At 46.2% G+C, this 22717-nt stretch overlaps 2 protein-coding genes across 3 annotated transcripts in view; one reads left to right on the forward strand and one right to left on the reverse strand.

Annotated features, from left to right (window-relative positions):
* Window positions 1–3591: 3591 nt before the first annotated feature.
* Window positions 3592–9203, forward strand: LOC309575304 (cytochrome P450 2C19-like; the record flags this gene model as incomplete). The annotated part of the gene is made up of 9 exons (XM_082285664.1): window positions 3592–3771; window positions 4107–4269; window positions 4734–4883; window positions 5188–5348; window positions 5748–5924; window positions 6434–6575; window positions 6903–7090; window positions 8210–8351; window positions 9022–9203. 9 exons carry the CDS (start codon window positions 3592–3594, stop codon window positions 9201–9203), a joined length of 1485 nt encoding a protein of 494 aa, XP_082141790.1.
* Window positions 9204–15196: 5993 nt separating this feature from the next.
* The window catches only part of TLL2 (tolloid like 2), a gene marked incomplete at both ends in the record, with an annotated part of 83304 nt that continues 75783 nt past the window's right edge, over window positions 15197–22717 (reverse strand). For both annotated transcript variants that reach the window (XM_082286594.1, XM_082286595.1), the window contains 7 exons: window positions 15197–15331; window positions 16206–16456; window positions 17468–17681; window positions 18474–18601; window positions 19424–19549; window positions 20845–21025; window positions 22376–22536. In XM_082286594.1, coding sequence (XP_082142720.1) covers window positions 15197–15331; window positions 16206–16456; window positions 17468–17681; window positions 18474–18601; window positions 19424–19549; window positions 20845–21025; window positions 22376–22536 — 1196 coding nt within the window. The remainder of the gene's footprint in view (window positions 15332–16205; window positions 16457–17467; window positions 17682–18473; window positions 18602–19423; window positions 19550–20844; window positions 21026–22375; window positions 22537–22717) is intronic.

A 22717-nucleotide genomic window follows, 5' to 3' on the forward strand; every position in this document is an offset into this window, starting at 1 on the left:
GAAGGCAATGGATCTTGACAGGCTGCCTGTGTGGCTGAGGCTTGAGCAGCCCTCATGAGCCAGCTGTGCTCCCCACAGTGCCTGCCTGGGCACTGGGCAGCAACAGTGGAGAGGCACTCAGGGAAAACATTTGGACTTTGGCAGGGAGGGAGGCTTCATCTCTTTAGAAGTTGAGCATTGTGCATGCCCAAATCATATCATCACTGTATGACTGCTGAATGCTTCCTTTGATTGCATTACATGCTGATAATTGGGTAAAAATCAGTGAAGTACTTTGGAGCTATAGGGAAGTACTTTTATTACACTTTAACCCATCAATATTTTATTTATGCTGACAGCAAACATGTCTACATGGACTTAAAGGATGATTCTACATGAAACAACCCCGGAAGTGCTGTAGATCCACTGAGGAGTTATGAACCGCCCTTTCCTAATTTCTACACAGACACTAAACAGCTGTGTTTGATCATGTAGGGATGGGAGGCACTTCAAATGAGCCTGAAATCCATAGAAACAAAACACTTTGTTTGAAAGAAGTTGTTATGGAAAGTGGAAAGCAGCCTAGCTGAGATGAAACAGGCAGGTCTCTCTTCCTCAGAAATCTTTTCCTTGCCCATTTGATAGTTCTCAGCATTACAGTGACCCAGCTGTAAGCACCAGTTTAGATAGCACCCAAGGCCACCACAGACAGGAAGGACATGCAGAGGATGAAGGTAGGTCAATGAAACATCTCTGTGGGCCACTAGTCTGATCAATGAGTGCCATGGGAACAAGGGAACTTTGTAGTCAAGGTGGCAAGGTCATGAACACTGGCAGCTGGCAGCCACCTTATGTGGCAATGCAAACTCTCATGAACTTTACTTTCATCAGGTAGAAGTCCATAAACCTACATGAACTTCCATGAACTGCCCTGACAGCATATGAGCTGATGCAGGAATTTGGCCAGCAGATCAGCAACTAGCCAAAAGTTGTTGGCAATTCAGTTTTTCCACCAAAGTATTGAGTATGGCTCTAAGAAGTAAAAGGAGATTTGAAAAGAACAACTAGCAAATTATTGCACCTATGCAAGAGAACAAGGATGACTTAGAACTCCCTTCAGTAGGGAAGGTACAAAAACTTTTGCAAGGGATGGAGACCTTCACTAGCTCCTCTGAGTGAAAGGGAAACTCACATTAACACACTGCTGTACAGCAAACAGCACACTCCCACCAAGCACTCAGTTCACTCAGGCCTCTTGCTAATTCCCACCAAGTCACAGAATCACAGAATCAGAGAATAACGAGGTTGGACGAAACCTCCAAGATCATCAAGTCCAACCCATACCATAACACCTCAACTAGACTATGGCACTGAGTGCCATGTCCAGTCTTTTTTGAAACACATCCAGAGGTGGTGATTCTACCACCTCCCTGGGTAGACCATTCCAGTACTTTATTATTCTTTCTGTGAAAAACTTTTTCTTAATATCCAACATGTACCTTCCTTGATGCAGCTTGAGACAGTGTCCTCTTGTTCTGTCAGTTGCTGCCTGGTGGAAGAGACCAACCCCCCCGTCTACAACCTCCTTTCAGGAAGTTGTAGAGAGCGATAAGGTCACTTCTAAGTCTCCTTTTCTCCAGGCTAAACAACCCCAGTTCCCTCAATCGTTCCTCATAGGGCCTGTGTTCCAAGCCCCTCACCAACCTTGTTGCCCTCCTCTGGACACACTCAAGCATCTCAACGTCGTTCCTAAACTGAGGGGCCCAGAACTGGACACAGTATTCAAGATGTGGCCTCACCAGTGCCAAGTACAGGGGAAGAATGACCTCCCTGTTCCTGCTGGCCACACAGCTCCTAATGCAGGCCAGGATGCCGTTGGCCTTCTTGGCCATCCAGGCACACTGCTGGCTCATGCTCAGTCGGCTGTCGACCAGCACCCCCAGGTCCCTTTCCACCTGGACACTGTCCAGCCACACTGTCCCTGGTTTGTAATGTTGTAGGGGATTTTTGTGGCCAAAATGCAGAACTCGGCACTTAGACTTATTAAACTTCATCCTGTAGGACTCTGCCCATCCATCCAACAGATCTAAGTCTCTCTGCAGAGCCCTCCTTCCTTCCAATAGATCGACACAGGCTCCCAGCTTAGTGTCATCTGCAAATTTACTAATGAAGGACTCAATACCCTCATCCATGTCATCAATAAAAATATTGAACAAAACTGGTGCCAGTACAGACCCCTGAGGGACACCGCTGGTGACTGGCCGCCAGCTGGATGCAGCACCGTTCACCATCACTCCCTGGGCCCGACCATCCAGCCAGTTCCTGACCCAGCAAAGAGTGCTCCTGTCCAAGCCGTGGGCTGCCAGCTTTTCCAGGAGTTTACTGTGGGAGACAGCGTCCCACATCCCCTATCCTTGCAACACCTTCTGATCAGTTTTGCCTGCAAATGTGTCACAGTTCAGGAGAGATGGAGGGATAAGGCCAGACCGAACAAGCTGAGCACAGCCCTGAGGGTTGTTTCTAACAGCCACACCACTGCTGGGACCCCACAGGTATGCAGGCCCTGGAGTAGTCTTGGGCAGGAAGCCTTCAGCTCTTTTTTAAGCCCTTGCAACACACCAGACATGCTCTGCTCTCTCCCAGAGCACCTAGGGAACTTCCAGGGCACTAGTTCCTCATAGTGGAGTCAGACATCAACAGAACAAGAACCTGTGCATGCCAGCTTCCAGCAGTAGGTAGGATGAGCTTCTTTGGTAATTGCAAGTGCAAGGACTAGTTGCCAGGTTGCAATAACCTATACCCAGCCTTGGACAAGTGCATCTCTGTCCCAGCTTGGGAAGCCATTCCTCAGAGACTCTCACAAGTTCTTGATTTCTCTCCTCTCTGCCTCTTTTTCTCCTCTGTGAGACCTTGAAGAGGTCAGAGTCTCAAGGTCTCGTCACTTTTTCTTACATCTTTGTTTAATCTCACCCAGCAAGTCCTTTCTTGTCTATTGTCATGTCTGGAGACCTTTCTGCCCTTGCCAGATGGATATTTTTTTTTCCTCTCTCATGAGGCCAGATACCCCTAGGGAGAGAGACCGAGGCTATTGCTGTGCACTGAGGAAAATACAGTTGCATGTCCTTTGGCAAATCACATGCAGTTCAAACTCTACTAATAATGTCAGGAAGATTTTAGGAACAATGAAGGATGGCTCACACCACTGAAGGCTTCCACAATCAGTACTGATGAACAGAAAACCCAAATGGCACTGAAGTACTTTTAAGTTGCTCTTGTGACAGTGAATTTCTGTGAGTGCCTCAGTAGGAGAGTGTGCCCCTAGCATGACCTCTAACAACTCTAGTTGAAACAAACCAAGTTTTATGGGCACATCACAGATTTCTTAATCTCTGTCGGTGTCTGCAGTTGTTTGAGATAAGGTGTGTCTTCAATGAATAATGAATACCAATAAAAGACTTAGTTTCATAACACAGGGCAATCTAACAAATGATTGACTAGTAACATTGACTCAGCCAAATAACCCAAAACCTGCTCTTGAGCTAACACAGACCTTTGGTATATAAACTCAGATTCTGGCAGCCAGAGTCACTCCCTCCTGAGCTACAGAAGCAAATGGAGCTCCTGGGAGGAGCCACTGTTGTCCTCCTGGTTTGCATTGCTTGCCTGCTCTCCTTTGCAGCATGGAAAGGAAGGTCTGGAAAAGGGAAGATGCCTCCAGGACCAGCTCCCCTTCCCATTCTAGGTAACCTGCTGCAGGTGAAACCAAATAACTTGGCCAAAACCCTTGAGAAGGTAAGGCCACTTCTTCTCTCTTTCTTCTGTGGGTGAGAAATGTGTGGGACCTGTGCATGGGGTCAACCTGTGGCTATAGCTTGATGACTTGCAATTCCAGGGGAGCAGAAAAGTCATGAAGATTGCAGCTGTCCCCTCTCATTGCTGTTGCGATGTTGTTCAGGGCCTGATAACTGGGACCCATCTCCACACCTACATTTACCATGAGAGAACCACATCTTGATGTTACCAGTGTGTGAGGCTAATTGTCTGCAGTGGGAGGCAGCAGCAAGGAGACTTTCCCACTCTTCCTCACTATTTGCTCCATGGCCATGTTCTCTCTTGCATTTTTACAGCTCAGTGAAGAGTATGGACCAGTGTTCACAGTGCACCTGGGCTTGAACCCAGTGGTGGTGCTGCATGGACATGATGTGGTGAAAGAAGCCTTGGTTGATCGTGCGGACGAGTTTGCTGCCAGAGGACACATGCCAATAGGAGACAGGGCTAACAATGGATTAGGTATGTTGGCTGACTGAGCTCCTTCTGAGGAGAAGGGAAGGGCTGAAGATGCGTTCAGCAGATTAGAGCTGGAGTGTACTTTGCATGAGGGAAAACTGCAAGGGGTGGGTGGCCAGAGAGGGCTGTAATTGCTGACTTCCACCCCTCAAAGGGGTGAGGTAGCAGAGAAGGGGAGCCAGATTGTTCTCAAAGATGGGCAGGGAAATGGCAAGGGGCAGCAGCCACCAGCTGCAGCAAGGGAAATTGTGTGTGGGTGAGTGATGAATTATTCACAAGGAAGTTGGGTCAGTAGCAGAGAAGGCCAAAAGCAGGCAGTTGGTCTACAGAACCTCCAAACCACAGTATGCTGTGACACTACCATGTCAGTGCTCTCCAGGGACAGGGCTCACTGTCACCATGAGCCACTGTTCATCTCACACCCAGCATGCCCAAGCCAGGTTTTCCCTCTCCTTCTTCCTCTGCAGGGATTGTTTTTAGCAACAGTGAGCCATGGTTGCAAGTCCGGCGGTTTTCTCTCACCACTCTGCGGAACTTTGGAATGGGGAAGAGGAGTATTGAAGAGAGGATACAAGAGGAATCTGACTACTTGCTGGAAGAGATCAACAAAACAAAGGGTACAGTCCATGTTTAATACATTTTATGTTTGAAAAAATAGGCTGTATTAAAGGGAGCTCACATCTTCAGCAAGGAATGAAGTTCCTATGGATTTGGTCCATGCACCAGCTACCTCTTATTACAAAGCTGTAATAATTTTGTGATCATGTTCTGTTCTGTTTGGAGGACCCTTCTGTGTCACTCAGAGTCTGTGATCTGATATTTCCAATAACAACCAGAGTTCAGATTACCCACAGTAGAAATCAGTAGACATAGAACATTTTGTGGCTTTTTTTATAGTCTGTAACTTTTCTGAAATCACAGGAACACCCTTTGACCCAACCTTCATGCTGAGCTGTTCTGTGTCCAATGTTATATGCTCCATTGTCTTTGGGAAACGATATGATTATAAAGACAAGAAGTTCCTGGCCCTGATGAACAACATGAACAACATCTTCGAGATGATGAACTCCCACTGGGGACAGGTACATTCAGTAGGCATTTCACAGTGGCAACATCCTCCCAGGAGAGCAGGAGGCCTCCCTCCGAATGAAGTTCCATTTCAGTCTTCTATTTAGGACCCCATCAATGCTCTGCTGCACAGAAGGGGTTTCATTCAAGAGTGAGACACTCCCTCACCAACGGAATTGGCTTTGCCAGCTAAGTGCAGCTTCCCAATAGTCCTGGATACCCTTCTTCCCCACTTGTAAGGTTCCCACTATTACTAAGCAAGCCCTGTCAGACTGCCCAGCCTCAAAGTCCTTCTGCTTGCCTCATTTCACAGGGTTGAGGCTTTTCTTGGCTTTTTGCTAACATCAAAAGGATGGGACAAATTTATACATATAAAAATCATACGAGGCACCTTCATGTTTCTTTCCTTCCAGCTGTACCAGATGTTCTCAAATATCCTGGATTACTTGCCTGGCCCACACAACAATATATTTGCAGAATTTGATGCTCTAAAAGCCTTTGTAGCAGAGGAGGTGAAGTCGCACCAAGCCTCCCTAGATCCCAACTCCCCTCAGGATTTCATTGACTGTTTCCTCAGCAAAATGCAGGAGGTAAGGAGACAGATGGCCTCAGCTCATCCCCAAACACACCTATGCTGAGTCCTTCCCTCTCATAAGTAACACAGACATTGGGACAACCCCTTCCCAGTCAGCTTTGCAATGGGAAAACAGCAAATACCCCAGATATTGCCTGTATTAGAGGTTATAGCTCTGGGTCTGAGTGCTCAGCAGCCACCACTACCTGCAGCTGCTTGGAGAGGGAGAGCTTGCTCTGCTCTCACCAAAACACAGGGACTTTTTAAGTCTGGTCTTGCAGTTCTTTCACTGGAAAGCAGTTGGCACAGCAAACAAGCAGTGGAGTACCATTAAGTGCACAGCTCAAAAGAAGGTTGATCTGGGATTGAGTTTACTGCTCAAGGTAGCATTGCAATGCCCCAGATGGCTGCTGCACCTTAGCAGAGAAATGCAACAGCTCTAGGAGAAAAGGGAGGCCTGGGATGACATGAGAAAGGGCCACTTCTCTCAGCTCAGCCAGAGAAACAACAAAGCCTTTTTCTTAGGAGAAAGATCATCCCAATTCCAGTTTCCACATGAAGAACCTGATAACAAGTGCCTTCGACTTGTTCATTGCTGGAACTGAGACAACGAGCACCACTGTACGATACGGGCTTCTGCTTCTTCTCAAATACCCAAAGATACAAGGTATCAGTTTGCGAGCTCTTCCTCTCTAGCTATTCCCCTGGGCTGGGCACATGTCCAATGCCACATCATTCTCCCAAATATCCCCCTCATATCTCTCTCTATCCTTCCCTCTCTCTCCCTCTCTCTCTGTGGAACCTGTGTCCACATCTTTATTTAGCCAAATCAATAGAACTTTCCTTGCATGGGCAGCAGTGGAGCTGTGTTCTAGTCAGCACCAAAACCAACATAATGCTCCTGCCATCTATGATTTGTAAACAGCTTAGGGCAACCTATTGAGATAGGTTTGGTTTTATTTACCCATTTGATGGTTTGTGCTTCTCATGACAGAGAAAATTCAAGAAGAGATTGACCAGGTAGTAGGACGATCAAGAAAACCTTGTGTGGCTGACCGGACCCGGATGCCCTACACAGATGCGGTGGTCCATGAAATCCAGCGCTTCATCTCTCTTATCCCCCTGGCTCTCCCTCACACTGTGACCAAAGACACCAGCTTCAGAGACTATGTTATTCCTAAGGTTAGCTCCCTCAAGTTCAGCAGTTCTTAGGCTGTCAGTTACAAGCCACGAGTTAGAACTGTTGTGGCCTGACCTTGTTTTCACCCAGCCCTTTGTGAGGGTTTTATTCTCAGGCAGCTGTAGCTCACTTGCACTCCCTTGTTGATGCTCCATGGGCCAAGACTAGAACAGGAGCTCTGACCAACACCTTTGTTCCCTTGCTCTGCATCTTTACCTATCTGCAGAAGCACAGTAGGTTCACAAAAATGGCAGCAAAGTTGAGGAGCTGCTTACCACCATCCAGGACAGCCTGTGCACATGCTTGAGGGCAAAGTCAGTTGCTGGTTATTGAGCAAAGAAAGACCTCGAGCCACAAAATGCTGTAGGGTATGTCTGCATTCAATGGAACAAACCAACCTGTTTACTCTGTTCTAGCACACTTCCTGAGGCAGTCTCTGCTGGCCACTGCCAGAGGCAGGCTGGTGGGCTAGAGCAGCCCATGGCTCGGCCTGGCCCACTGCAGCACTGCGCATTGCTCTTCTGGGTGACTGTGGGCAGCTGGGAAACAGCAGTACATGGGCTGTTGGTGGTGTGATTTCCAGCTGTCTGTGTAAAATCATATGGCAGGACCCAGAGAACTGCTCAAATTCCAGCAGAGAACTCTTGTGACATCGCTGCTGATTAGTCCAGCCCCTGTTAATGGCTGGTCGGGAAGTGGGAAGGTAGAGGATTGTTGCAGGAGAAATTTGTCAGGAGAAAGGAATTGAGCTTCTTTTCCACAACCTTGTGTGCTTTTGACTTTTTGGGCTCACAGAAAAGAAGGGACATGGTGCATCTACAAGGTCATTATTATGAAATACCAAGAAAGAGAAGAATTAGGTGGGGTGTCCCCTGATGACCAGAGCAAAGTGAGGATAAATGTTCTGGAGGCGAGAGGGAGCATTCAGGAAGAGCAGCCAACAACTGCTGTGACATTCAGTAGGGTCTCCCTAAAGCTGCCTCCTCTAAAGGGTCCCCAAAGGGAAACCAAAGGCAGTGGTAGGGTTATACACGGAAGCACAATCTCAACTTGGCAGGCAGTCAGGTTGAGTGATTTAATTTGCCTGCCTTTCATGTTCTGCTCTTCTTGTGTTGCTTCAGGGCACCACGATTTTCCCCATCCTCAGTTCTGTCCTCCATGACAGTAAAGAGTTTCCAAACCCACATGAGTTCAACCCTGAACATTTCTTGAACAAGAACGGCACGTTTAGGAAGAGCGACTTCTTCATGCCCTTCTCAGCAGGTAAAGCACAGTTTTGCTTTTTTCCTCTCTCTGTCAGCCTCCTCCTCTGGAGACCACCCTGCCTTTCCCTGCAACACACACTGCCTCTTCTCAACACAATCCCACTGGTGCTTCCTTGGGGCTCACTGCTCTCTGGATAACTCCTCCCTGCTGCTTGCATCTCCAATGGCATGTCCCATCTTCTTCAGGCCTCATGGCTTCTCAAATCTCCTACTAGGGGTTGTCAATGTAATGACATGAATGGGATCCACTGACACTGTCTAAAATACCCAAGTTGTCCTGAATGAATCTTTTTGTGGTAACTCTACTTTTCCCCAGTAAATTTGAAGTACCTCTTAGGCTATGTGCAACCATTCTCCTACTGATAGGCCAAATCTTCCACTTCCTCACCTGTGCTTTATGTCACTCTGCTCTCTCTCATCTTGACTCTTGTGGTGTTTCCTCCATGGTTAAGTCTTCTTCTCCTGTTCTTCCTTCACACACCCATCCAAACTGTCAAGGGTCTTTTGCCAACAAATTCTTCTCTTGAAAATATCCTCAGTAACCCTGACAGTCATCTCACTGCTATGGTTGTGTGTAGTAAACAAAGCTGTGCAACCCAGCCGCTTAGTACAAACTCTGGTCTACTCAGAAACACCCGTTGAGTACTATTTGCTGCTTTTACTTTCAGGAAAACGAATATGCCCTGGAGAGGGCCTGGCACGAATGGAGATATTTTTACTCATAGCCACCATCTTGCAGAACTTTACCTTGAAGTCTGTTGTCAACCCCCAGGAGCTCAACATAACCCCGACTCTGAGTGGGACAGGCAATGTACCTCCTGCCTATCAGCTCTGTGCTGTCCCCCGCTGAAAAGCACTGAACCACTCTCCCCAGTGTCCTGAAACTGGCTGTTCCTTTACATCTCCTTTACTAAAATCAACAGCAGGAATATTGGCCCACCTTTCCCAGGCCTTCAGGAAGGCAGTCCAAACACAGGTACACGCACAAAGCAGAGACTACTGAAGGCTCATGGAACTTCACCACACCCCAGGAGGCCCTGGGTGACATTGCAGCCTCTTGGACTGGTGCTCTGTCACAGGATCACTGAGTGCAGTGGCTGCATCAAACAGCTCCAACACAGCTCCTGCAGCACATCCCACCAAGACCATGCTTTGCAGATGGATAGTGCTGCATGTGTGTACCTTAATGATCCAATAAATAAAAATCTATTTATGAAGATTTGAGCTTTATTTAATTTGGGTTGGGGCACTGCCCACATCTGCTGCTGCACTGCAGAGTAGGTCTGCAGAGCCTGTGGCCAGCACCCTGTGGGAAGGGCTTTCCCTCCTGGGCAAGGATCCTGTCTTTGTCATTCACTGTGCTCACTGCTGCTGCCTGCAAGGAGCTCCACAGCAGTCGCAGCACACCTCCAGCCAGGAAGGCTCACAGTGCTGGAGAAGAAGGGTGTCCTACAGCCTAGGGGCTTTCTGCCAAATGAAAAGAATGCAGTCATGCTTTTTGCAGGATGTTGCAAGGAGATCACTTTTACCTGAGCATTGAAGACTGCAACCAACTCTCTGGCTGCTCTTTTGCTATCATCAGTATCACTGCAGGGATTTAGATGTTCTTTATTAAAATGAATTAATTTAGGAAAAGGGTAGTGTCTCTTTTTTCTGGCCCCAGCTACAATTTGGTGTTCTTCTTTCAGTAAGAGGATGGATGGTTTTCATAAAAATATTCCACCAGAGATGACTTTTTTCTGGGCTTCTTTGTTCCTGTGGGCTGTGGTTATGTTTGGATGTTCAGTTTGTTGTGTTTGTCTTGATCTTCATTTACATAGATACTTGTTGTACCTTGCATCATGGTCATATAAAAGTCCTAGTGGCAAAACATAATTCCTGTGATTGATTGTCACAAGGCACTCAGAGACCATGTGAGTACTGCAGAGAAAACAGTGTGCAAGAATTCCCACCTCCCTTTGGAAATGTTTAGCATCATTTTGAAGGAAATATATTTGCCCACATCTCAGGTCTATGCTTCCTTGTCCCTCCATTTTTTCCCATGAAGGCAGCAGCTCTAATGCTTGTGTACTCTAAAACAATAGCAAACCATCACTGATTGCTGATCTGGGATTGCAATAAATGCATAGATGTGCAAGCAGAAATAGCAGTCATGTATGACACCCAGGAACAATGGGGAGGAGATTACCTTGAGCTTTCCATTAGTCTAAGGCTGCCGTAAAAGCCAGTCCTGCAATCAGGAACTCAGCAGCCTATATGCTTTGTTGAGAGTTAAAAATGGCTTACATCTGGAGGTCTTGGAGGGGATGATTCATATTCCTGCCTACTGGGATGCTGATTCATCTGAGGCAATGAACAAAACAGTGACAAACAACATCTATCAGCAATTCACAAACAACTGCATGAGAAGCACAGGGCAGCGAGAAAATGTTACTAAACAGCTCCAGAATGCAGGACATGCTCAGGAGATAAATAACAACATGGGGGATAATATTTGGGATAATATCCAACATATCCTAAGGTGGATGCAAAAATGCTCTTTCTTTTGGAACAACAACAGGGTCACTTGACACCTGCCCATGAGAACAATCTTGCAGAGGTCCGCTTCATAATCCAGGCCACCAGCCTCCTCTGCTCCAAGTGCCCTAAGACCAGGCAATACCTCCAGGACAGAAAGGCTGGGGCCAAATGCTAAAATTCAAGCAGGTGTCTGAAACTGTCTCTTGCACCATAAGGAAAGGCAGAACTAATGAAGCAGTGAGTTTGATTGATTTGGTTGGGGCAGAGAACGGGAGGGTTAAACACTCCCAGGGGGCTTTTAGACAGGTGGTCCAGTGGCCCCACCTCTCCTGCTTTCTGACCTCCCCCCACTACTCCCATCCAACGACCCAACCAACTCCCACTCACCATTTCACGCTTCTCCATGAAAATTCCCTGCATGCAGTAACAGCAGACTGCCCAATGTTAGGGTTAGTGCTCCTTTTAGGATAAGCTTCTCTTCCTGCTAATACATGCAGAACCTGTAGAGAGGAAGAGATGATGGCATTTCTCGGGCTAACTCACAAACTGACCAGGTCCCAGCACACCCAAGCTCTGGTACACACCTGGGAAGCTGGGCTTTAGGGCACTGGAGCCTCCATCTCCTCTCTACCAGCTGCATGGCAAATAAGGCAGCTTCTGGCTCTAAGAGTGCACTTAACGTGAGGCACAGAGGGGAATCCTGCTTTTGCTTTCCAAGGCTAGCACCTCATCTGCCAGAGCTGGAAATGCCAGGACAAAGTAGAAGATTTCTGCTGGCTTGATGCTGAGACCAATGAGCCTGTCTGGTCTGCGGCACCATTCTTTGTCTGAAGTAAGTTGTACCACTGGGTCATATTGTGCCATGGTACTCTGGTGCAGGAGGCTACAAGGGGATGCTTATTCCTTAGGTCATCTCCATTGTTGCTTTGCCTTTGGGAACAGCTGGGAGGAAATTCAGACACCATAAAGGTTTGTATAGCTGTGACACACACCACAGGAAATGTTCTGGGTGGTGGGACATAAACGAACTAGGTGTGTGCTGGGGAAAGAAAAACATGGTCCTTAGCAAGCAGGGTAGACATCAAGCAGTGGACAGAAAGAGGAAGAAAAGCATTTTAGGTGCTGCCCTAGCAGCATTTTGCTGCCATGGAATGTGGATCACAACTTTGCAGTAAGGAACATCTGCCTCATCCTGCTGTCCTTTGGACAGGAGTTTCATGTCTCTAGGTCTTGGGACCTGCTGCTGAAGGCCATAGCCTACAGTGTAATATGCAAATGTCATAGCAATATGTAATATGCAATGTGTCATAGCAAATGAGCTAGTCCTTTGAAAAATACTTATGGACTAATTCCCAGATCCCTGACACTTATCACTGCAGACCTGCATCTCAGCCCCCATGTGTGAGCAACACATGGAACAATGTAACCCTCTGGCTGGCCAAATTCTTTCTCTGCCCCACTTTCTAATGCTCCCTTGATTGCAAAAGCTAAGACAAACCTAAACACCCACAGGAAAGTTCCTTCCTGGTATTAGCAGCAGAGACAAACAACAGCTGGCAGAACAAGGAATGTAATAAGAAATTTCCTCCCCTTGCAGAAGTGGAAAATGCATGCATACAACAGAATGTGCAACTGAATCCACAGTCTTAAAGAATGCAGAGATTCGTTCTGGGCACAGGTACATTTGTGATTGTCCCCACACCCTCTTCTTTTCCCCCTCTAAAAATTATTTCAGTTAGTGAAATGTAAAACCACACAAAGACCAGAATACATATTCACACATCAGAGGGTTTGACATTTTTTTCCTTAAGAAAATTTCACACATTTAGAATTATTGACTGTTAAGTCCAGTCAGTACAGCAGAAATATTCTACATAGATCATTGGTTGGAATGCACAGTACAACATTTGTGAACACTCTGTCACAAAAGACACCTGGATGAACACTAACAAGTGTAGTGGATCTGTCAAACCACATTGCAAGCATCTGCAACAAACCAGTCTGGGGTAGATGGGAAATTACCAGAACGTGGAACAAAGATGTTAAAGTACATGGGAACCTGCTACAGTCACTTTTCCCTAGAGCCAATGCTGCCACTAAAAGGTCAGGAAACTTGAACTTGTCACCTGAAACTTTGCTTCTGTTTCACAGGGATTGATGCCACAGTTTTCTTCCCAGACCCAGTTCACTGTAATTTTGTTTGAACTGGAGCAAGGAAGAGAAGGACAAACACACACCCCATCTAGCAGAGCTTACTTCTCCAGACCTGCATGGTCAAACAGCTTGAGGTCAGAGGTCTTGCCTGTAAAAAGGCCACAAAATTTTAAAAAAGAAACAAAGCAGACCTGAAATAAACCAATAAACCAAAACCAAAACAGAGATAACATGATTTTATACAGCTTGCAATAAAGCTATAGTCAATGGTACAGTATTGTTCACATTACACTTATTAAGGCTTTGACTACTGGTCTTCTACATGCACATTTTATATACATATAATCCTCTGTGTGTGTACATAAATTACTTTACTTTTCTTGTTCTAAGCAAGAAAATATCTTCATGCATTTGCTTCTCCTAGTATTCACAATACTTGGACCATATTCTATTCAAGGATTTCTGGAGAGGGCTGGGTCTATTTATTATCCATCTGAAAATGCCCTTATCTCCAGGAATGTCATTTGTGCCTGACAGTGGCACTGGCCCCACACTTCTCCACAGTCATACACCAGAGAGGAGGTGCCACCCCAAAGCCCGACAGCACAATGGTTATGTAAACATAGTAATCCTTGGATTATAAATACTTTATTAAAGCTAACACACCTCAGCTTTTAGCTCATAATTGCCCATGAGTGCCTTAATGAAACATTCAGAATAAAGTATTGTTTTTCCTCTTACATCAACTGCTCAATTACAGTGGTTCTCCCAAAAACACATTTTTCCTTATTTTTTTCTGAAAGAAGCACCAAGCTACCTGTTAATTCTTTGAGCATGTGGCTGGGTAGCTTTCATGAGCAAACGAGAACGTGTCTGAGCCTTATAGCTCTAAGTGCTCTAAGTCGAAGTCACCATCTCACTTGCAGCCTTGCCATGAAGTTAAGAGACTGGGCCATGCACCAGTGACAAACAGGGAGGAAGCAGAAACCAGAAGAGCTCTTCCATTCCTAGTCCCATGCCTGCACATGTTGCACATGTTTGACAGGTTCCCAGAGATCACCAAAGCTGACCTGTAGCATTGCCTGTGTCCCTCTGCCTCAGGGACACCTTGACTCCCCCTGCCCCGGTGTGTCCTTCAGTGAGATGTTCTGGCCAGCTGAAGTTGCAGAGCACTCCTAGGTTGTGGTGGGGAGCCCTGGGGAGAGCAGCTCAGCTGTGAAAAGGAAGGGCTCATAGGGAAGTGGTAATAGGGAAAGGAAGCAGCATGAAGAAGGCTGAGAAAGCAGGAAAGGGTGGAGTGAGGAGGAGAGATTCCTTATTTAAGATAAGGCCTGGGCTGCTGCCACAGCCCTCAGAGATGCCATGTGTGGTGGTGTAACTGGAGCATGCTGTCAGCACTCCTGTTATGAAGCTCTGCCACCATCACACAGTCGTGCCTTGCATCCCACCACAGCATTTCCATGTCAGCCACCACCGTTCCCTTGGGCACTGCATTGAAGTACTTCCATTCAACATATACCATGACAATTAACTGCAAACCAAACACTGGGTCCTTCTCATTCCCTGGAATCCAAGTAGCTAGCAGCCCTAAAGAGACTGTCCCTGTCCCTGGCCTTGCTCTCCACTCAACAATAAGCAAGACAATAAATAGACAGGACAGAGTGATGCAGGCACAGCCATCTGGTTGTTCTCTTATTGCACAGAGTATTTGGGGCAGGTAGGGGAGAGCAGGTGGCTCACACAAAGTCCTTTGAAAATAATCATACTGGTTGTCTGTCCAAATCACCTGCTCCAGAAAATATGTTCAGACAGCTCATGTGGGTGCTTGGGAAATGTCACCTAGAAACAAGATATGCAAGAGATGAAGGCTATTCTCAATTCAAGTTCAGTCTTCATTCAGCCCCATGGCAAGTTGTGCAAAATACAATGTTTATGTCCTGGCAGGTATGATTAAAAGAGAATTTTTTGGTCCTGGGTATGTTAAAAAGAAAGGGTCATGCTAATAATTGCAGAGGCAAACCTTTGAGACTGAATTTAGTTTTAGTTACAGAAAATACTGTACACTGCTTTTGGCCAAGTGCACAGAAGCTTAAAAAAAAAAAAAAAGACAAAGATCACAGTTAAATGTCTTGCTCTTCAGATGGGGAATGTCTGTGAGGAGCAGTCAAACTATTTTCTCATGTGCAATGCATCCTGAAATTTGGTACTTATGTATCGGGCATGAAATCCTTTCTTGTTGATGGTGTCATCTGTATGGAATCGAATCATGATGGAATCCCCTGCAGAGTAGATTTCTTCCAGAGGCTGCAGAAAAGGAAAGAAGAAGGTACACGGTGGTCAAGTATGCAGACTAAATAACTGTCTGCACTATGATACTAGAGTTTAAGCCCACAGTGAAGACAGATTGGCCAGTAAACATAAAGACTTGAATGCTCAGTACCTCCTGCCCTGATGTGCCTTCCTAAGCATATTCCTTTGCTCTTTATGTTTGAAGACTGATGCCAGTCCACTCTACAATCCCAGTTCTTCCAGTTACTTTTTTCACAGGACTCCCTGGATATTCTTTTCCCAGTCTTCAGGTTTACTCTAATTTGTCATTGTCTTTTCAGGAAATGATACAATTCAAACTGGAACCTGTTTGGCAGCTGAGGCTCTCCCAGTGTTCAAATAACTCAGGTACTTATCTTACATAACAATTCTGGTTATGTCCCACACTGTTGTGACCTGCTACAATCTCCTTGTGCTTCCCTTTCCCAGCCATTCTTCATTTGTCAGTGTGCAGGTAGGTAGATTACTACCCAGCTGCCCTGAACTTCTTCACACCAAGCTGCTGTGCTTTTGTTTATTTTCCAGACCATTTCCCCAGTTTGTGAGAACTTCCACACACCTGCTCCCTGATTGTCTCTCTTTAAATTCAATAGGAAATTTCGCCATTCAATTGCTGAAATACATGGCCCTGGGCTAAAAATGGACAGTCAGTAAGCAAGAATTTTCCAGCCAACTCTGCATCAGATAAAATGGCTGTGATATCCTGCGGAAGGGGAAGAAGCAAAACCTACACAAAGCATTCTCAGTATCAGTTTGTGACAGCTGCCCCTCTCCAAAAATGGTGAGGATACTTCCTTGCCACCCTCAGTGATCCCTCTGAAATCACCACCTGATTACCCCTCAGGCTTACCCCTGAGCCACAGAAGCGTCCCAGACGGGGTGCAGTGCTGTCATAACCATCGTAAATCTCCATGTAGTCGTACCCACAGTCAGCCTCCTCCTCTATCTCAAATATCTGGAATATTAGCTCCACCCCATAACCATCTTCAGCTGCAATCACCCATTCACAGTTGGCTTGACCTGGGTAGTTATTGTCCCCAAACTGAGCATGGGAGTATAGGTCCTTAGCTTGTACTTCAGCCTTTAAGAGCCCACCGCACTCTGAAGGGAGAAAAGGACACAAAACAGTCTCTCAAAGTCCGTACTCACAACAAAGACTCATCCCACTTTTGGTCAGTCATGAGCAGAGAAGACCTCTGGCTTGAAGTGCAATAGGGAAGGTAATTAACACTGCACCAAACTACAATAAACGAGTGAATTCTACAGTCACCCATGAATCCAAAGACCCAGGTAGCTTTGAGGAGCTTCGTTCTTTTGGTACAGAATGCACATGGAAAGAGGTGACCAGTTTAAACTGGCAGGATAGGGTTCTTGACACACTCTCGGAAAATGTGTTGTTTTAGAAAGCAATTGCTTTGTCCTGTAGATGAAATTCTAACCCCAAGTATTTTGTCAGCAAGAAGCAGAAACACATCAAAAAACTGGGGACCAAAGCAATCCTTTTCTGCCCACACAATGCACAAAAGTAGCCCTGTGTTTGTGCAGAACATGTGTGCTTTAGCACACATTGTCCCACAGCCAATGAGGAAGACGCCTCTTCACCAGTGTGACATGCACAGCCACTCCAAGGATGTTTCATCTGTTTACAGTGGCAGGGATTCAAAAGAAATGAATGTTGGCAAACACGCCCACCCCTGTGCTGCCACACATAGGAGGATCAAGCTGTGTCTGTCCACAGCACAGCTCTGCTTCTACCATAATCAATCTAACTTGGGCCTGTTCTGAGGGTGGGCCAATACACAGGCTAAATTGCATAACGTCCTTTTCCAACAGTTGATATGGAACAGAAGGGATTCTTGCTCAACCAAACACCTCCAATTTAAACAAAAGAGCCTGAGCAAGAATGCCCAATACCAAGAGACTTCTGAGCTGTTATGGAAGCTGGTATTTATGGTATGCTGCTGGCAATGGTCTGGAAACTGAACAGACACCACTTAAAATTTAGGTCAAGTTGATCTGGGAAAAAGGTGTGTCTGTTTTTACCTAGTAAAAAATGTAGTGAGACTTGATGGCATCCTTTGGCACTACGGTATTGGCAGGCAACCAGCTTACCTGTGCTGTGCTTTGCCTGGAAACCTCTCCTTTGCACAGAAGCATCAGAGTAAAACCTGAGGAACATCTTGTTGGTAGAAGCCACTACAGGGTCAGGTTTCTTGCTGCCACAGAAGCGGCCAAGGACAGGTGACTTGCTGTTGGGCCCATCATACATTTCTAAGTGGTCATAGGCACATTCTTGGTGCTGCTCAATCTCAAACTCATTGAAGGTCTAGAGCAAGAATATGGAGAATTAAGACAGCTGTAAATCTGAGCATGCAATTTAGCATAAGGTGAAATGCCAAGTGAGAAACAGATCAAATGGTACATCTGTCCCATTCTCCCCACAAACTAAAAGAGCAGAGTGTGCTTTCAGACAAGAGTGATCTCAGGGTGGCAACGAGCAGAATTCTGTTATCAATGTGCTGTGTTGCCTCAGCCTTTCTGCCTCACATGGGTGTATGAAAACAGTTATCAACTGCAAGCCTTACAACACTTATTTTTCTGGCTGGAAATTCTGCCCAGCACACCAGATGGGCTGTTCTGCAATATTATTTCCACTGAGCACAGGGATTATTTCCCCCAGTACATGGACCATCTGCACAGCTTTGGGCATGCCCTGCATTTGCATCAGGCCATGCTGTAAAATGGGCCTGACACCTCTCCCTCAGAGGGGCTGGGGGCTGGCTCAGCCACCACCTTATGTGGATATGGCCCCAACTGAATGGCTCACAAGGAGGGGTAGGGGTGGGAGGACATTTATGCCATTTGTTTATGGAGGGCAATACTCCACAGTTGTCATCTGCTGGAGTCTCCTCCAAGCTGCCTCTCCTCTGCCTTGTGTCCCTCTGAGACCTTCTGCCCTTTTGCAAGCCAGAGCAGCCTCCCAGGAAACTTTCCTCCAAGAGCCCCAAACAGGACCTGAGGGGATCAGCATCCCACTCACACGGTGGTGGGAAGTCACTTCAGCTCCTCACAACCCGGCCTGCTTCTTGCCTCACACTCCCGCTCTCTGGTTACTCACTACTTTCACTCGGTGGCCAGGTGTTGCAGAGATGTCCCAGGTGCACTCTTTCCGGCTGGGATACTTGTCAGGCCAGTTGGGACTGCTCATCATTCCCTCTGCACCACTCAGCTTGTGCTCGCAACCAGCTTGGGAGAGAGAAATTGCATTGGGGCAAGTCTCACATGGCAACCCTGTAGTGTCCTACATGGTCCTCTCTACCCACTGAGACCCTCTAGAGGGCAGAGACAGTGAAGGCTTCAGTCACCAAACAAGGCCTTTCAGTATTACTCCATAATTCTGGTGGGTTTGTCTATGCTTTTTTTGAGCTAACCTGGCAAATGGTGAAATGGACCATCTCACTCCCCTGGGCCTCATTAACCTAATCTATGTCCTCACACCCTAACCTATTCTCTGCTGCTTCACCTCATCTGCCCTGTTCCTAGGGCCATGATGTCAACCCCTCCACAGTGTTGACTTTGGTGCTATCTCAGCCTTGCATTGTCTTGCCAATCTGGAAAGCTGAATCAGCTCATGGAGAGGTCAGACAAGGACCACAGACCATACCCAGGAAGGCCATGGGAGCACACAACAGGGATACGGGTGCAGGAAGAAAGGTAGTTTTGGCACCAGCAAGTGGTCAGATCAGCCCATCCTTTCTCTTCTGACTCAAACACAATAGTTGAATGAAGCAGCAGTGACCAGTCTAATGATGATGCCCCACAACTGCTCCTTTTGCAAGTCCAACTTCTCATCCCCACCCTGTCCATCCCCTATGGGCATATAGAGAGCAAGACTGGGGAATGGGAATGGACCTGTTTCTAGGCAGTTTTTCAGCTAGCTGGGGCTTTTTCAGTGCCCTTGCCTGGTATGCTGTACAAACTTCTTTCCAGCACAGGGCAGGAAGCACCCTGAACCAAACCACGTTTGAAGAACCTTGGCTTTCCTGAGGGCAGGAGTGGGGACTTTACCTTCTTTACAGTCATGGCCGTTTTCATGCAGCATGAAGCCATTTTTGCACTGGCACATATAGCTCCCAAAGGTGTTGATACATTCGTGCTGGCAACCACCATTGTCTTTGGAGCATTCGTCCTTGTCTGGGCAGGATCAAACCAACAAACAATGAATTGACAGGGACACAGGTTACCACAGTCACCAGCTGAGAGCCCCATACACAGGCTGGCACATAGCAGTGCAAATCTCCAACTCTACTGCTGGATTAGTCCAGTCAGCTTTTTAGCCCAGATACTATCCTCTTCAACTGCCTTACATTCCATAAAATGTATCACAAATGTGTTCTATTTTATAATGTAAGTTTATTGGTTAAAGACTCCTGTCTAAAAGAAACCTAGAGCAGTGTCTCATTCTTTAAAAATAGAGTCTAGGAAAAGCATCACACAAATTCACTCTCCTAAGTAAAAATCTACTTTATTTTCTCAAGTTCTTATGTGCTCTGATGAGCCTCCATTTCTAAATAGCTCTGTCTGAGCACAAATAGCCAGGTGGTGAAGAAGATCTAAGGTATGAGCGGCTCCCTGAAGCTGAAATATGCCCCAGTGGATCTTCACTCCTGTGTGTTTAGGACTATGCATTCCTCAATCTCACTTTCTGAGCATAGGATCTGCTCATGGTTTCCAGACCAATTTAATTTATGAGACATTTATCTCCAATTTTTCTTGGGACAACGTCCTCCCTAGATCTCATTAACTTCATCTGTCTCCTCATTCCCAAATGTATTTCTAGATGAATCACACCCACCTCATCCTTCCTCCTGTTAGATTTAATAAGTCAAACCCTTAGCCCTGATTCTACTCTGCACCTGTCCTAATTCAAAGCCATTTTGCCAGATCATTCTCCTCAAAAGCATTAATACTCCTAGGACTCTGCTGAAAATACAGAATGAAATTGAATTTCTACTTCCAAATGACATACAGTTAACCTCCAGAACAGCCTGCCAACAAGGTACATCACCGACAAAGTATTGAGAACAGAGGATGAGGAGCTTCCACTAGTACACACTGCTTTGATGGGAATGATTGCTATACAGAACACTACTGGAAATTTTCTAAATCTTCTAGTTTCAGAGGAAAAAGCTTTCCTTTAATACTCTAGGAGCAGAAATAACTTCTAGGATTAGGTTCCACACTGCTTCCTGCTGTGGAAGGACTGGAGGCATTGATGCAACCCATGCATCTTGCTGACACCACACTATGAAACTGGACCATACACTGCACTGAGAACCCAAGATGAAGGTGACACAGCACAGAGCAACCATACTTTTATGTTTAATGAACCATGCCAGGTTCTGACATGGTGTTAAAGAAAGTTCACCAAAACCAAGAGGTTCAGTCAGAGGAGACAGCTATGCAAGTAAAAGAATACAGTCACATACCAGAGAAGTAGTGAACTTTAAAGCCTTTCTTGGAGACCGTGTTGTCTGATTTGAACTCCAGTCTCATGTTGTTGCCATGTGATGTGATTACTTCGGGCTTCTCTGAGCCACAGAATTTGCCGTGTAGCTTGGAATCAGAAGCCAGCTCACTGCGAACCTCAACATAGTCATATTTACAGACCTGCAAAGAGAGGAAGAGATTTCTCAGCTCTGTGGCCTTGGAACAGAGCATTTCAGAGGAAAGGGACAAAGACTTCACTGAGAAGGAACAGAAACAGCCTTGTACTCAAATACACTCCTAACTTGCCCAAAATCTCCTCTGTCAGTTTTCTTACCCCTTCGCTTGCTGCCCTGATCTTAAAGCATGGGTGTGTTTTTCAGAATAGCAAAGGTTCCACTGAATTTACCAAAAGCAATTATTTCCATCTTATCCAAGAACCTGACAGTGTTGAATGAACTTTAGCAGCCTCCTGAAGTAAGGAAGTGCCACTGCTCCCATTTACAGTAGGGAAACTCAGACCTGAGTGCTTTGTTCAAACTCCACTCTGCATGGCAGAGAACAGACTCTTTTACTGTTATTTCATTTATCCTTGAAGAACTCTACTTCATTGTTCATTTCCAACTATTTCCCTGCAAAGACAGCATGGGGAGGTGGGAGACGGGACACCTATTAGGGATGGAAAATACCTACTATTATGCAAAACTAGTAGAGAAAAGAAGCCCATTGTGCTGGTTTTGGCTGGGGTAGATTTAATTTTCTTCACAGTGACTGGTACTGGGCTGTGTTTTGGATTTGTGCTGAAAAAAGGGTTGATAATATCAAGATGTTTTGTTACTGCTGAGCAGGGGTTGCACAGAGTCAAGACTTCTTTTGCTTTGTGTACTGCTCCACCAGCGAGGAGGCTAGGGGTCCTCAGGGAGCTCCGGGAGGGGACACGGCCAGGACAGCTGATCCTCACTGACCAAATTCCATACCACAGGACATTATATTCAGTATATAAAGTGGGGGCAAGTAGAGGGAAGAAGGAGGAAGGGGAGACATTCAGAGTCACACTGTTTGTCTCCCCTATAAACTATTACATGTGATGGAGCCCTGCTCTCCTGGGGATGGCTGAACACCTGCCTACCCATGGGAAGTAGTGAATTAATTCCTCATTTTTCTTTGCTTGTATGCATGGCTTTTGCTTTATCTATTAAACTGTCTTTATCTCAACCCATGAGTTTCTCTCACTTTTACCTTTCTGATTCTCTCCCTGGGGGAATCCCTCACTGGTGCTTGGTTGCCAGATTGGGTTAAACCACTGCACCCACTTATAATGGAACAGCTTTAATCCTTCCACTCTAGAGAGAAAGCAAATCCAGACTTCAAGGGGAACAGTCACTGTTACTGGCATAACCATAACGAGGGTGGGAAAACAACCAAAAGCTCCACCAGTAAGGCAGAGCCTCCTCTTCCTTGTACCCCAAGGATTTATCCAGTTCTGCTTTAGCCAATAGTCCCACCTCCGAGATGCAGGGACTGGTTACGTACATCATTGCCTTCCAGCTCAAACACTTCGAACTGCAGAGAGATCCGGTACTGGGCTGGAGCTACCACCTGCCAGACGCAGTTTTTGTTAGTAGGATATTCCTTGGGCCATCCAGGGCTAGTAATGGTCCCATTGAGCTTGGTGATGAAGCCCCCACAGGCAGCTGGAGAGGCAATAAATGAACACAAGTTTTACTTGGTTCTGTTCAGACACACAGATTGGGCCACAGTGTTAACTAGCAAATGAACCAGATCCTGGTTGATGGCAAATTTCAAATCCCAGCCTCCAGAACAGGCTTAAAATGCTGGAAGTGTGAGGAAGACAGAAACTTTATCTGCTGTAAA

The sequence above is a fragment of the Coloeus monedula genome, assembly GCF_965178545.1.
Source record: "Coloeus monedula genome assembly, chromosome: 8".
Classification (NCBI taxonomy): Eukaryota; Metazoa; Chordata; class Aves; order Passeriformes; family Corvidae; genus Coloeus; species Coloeus monedula.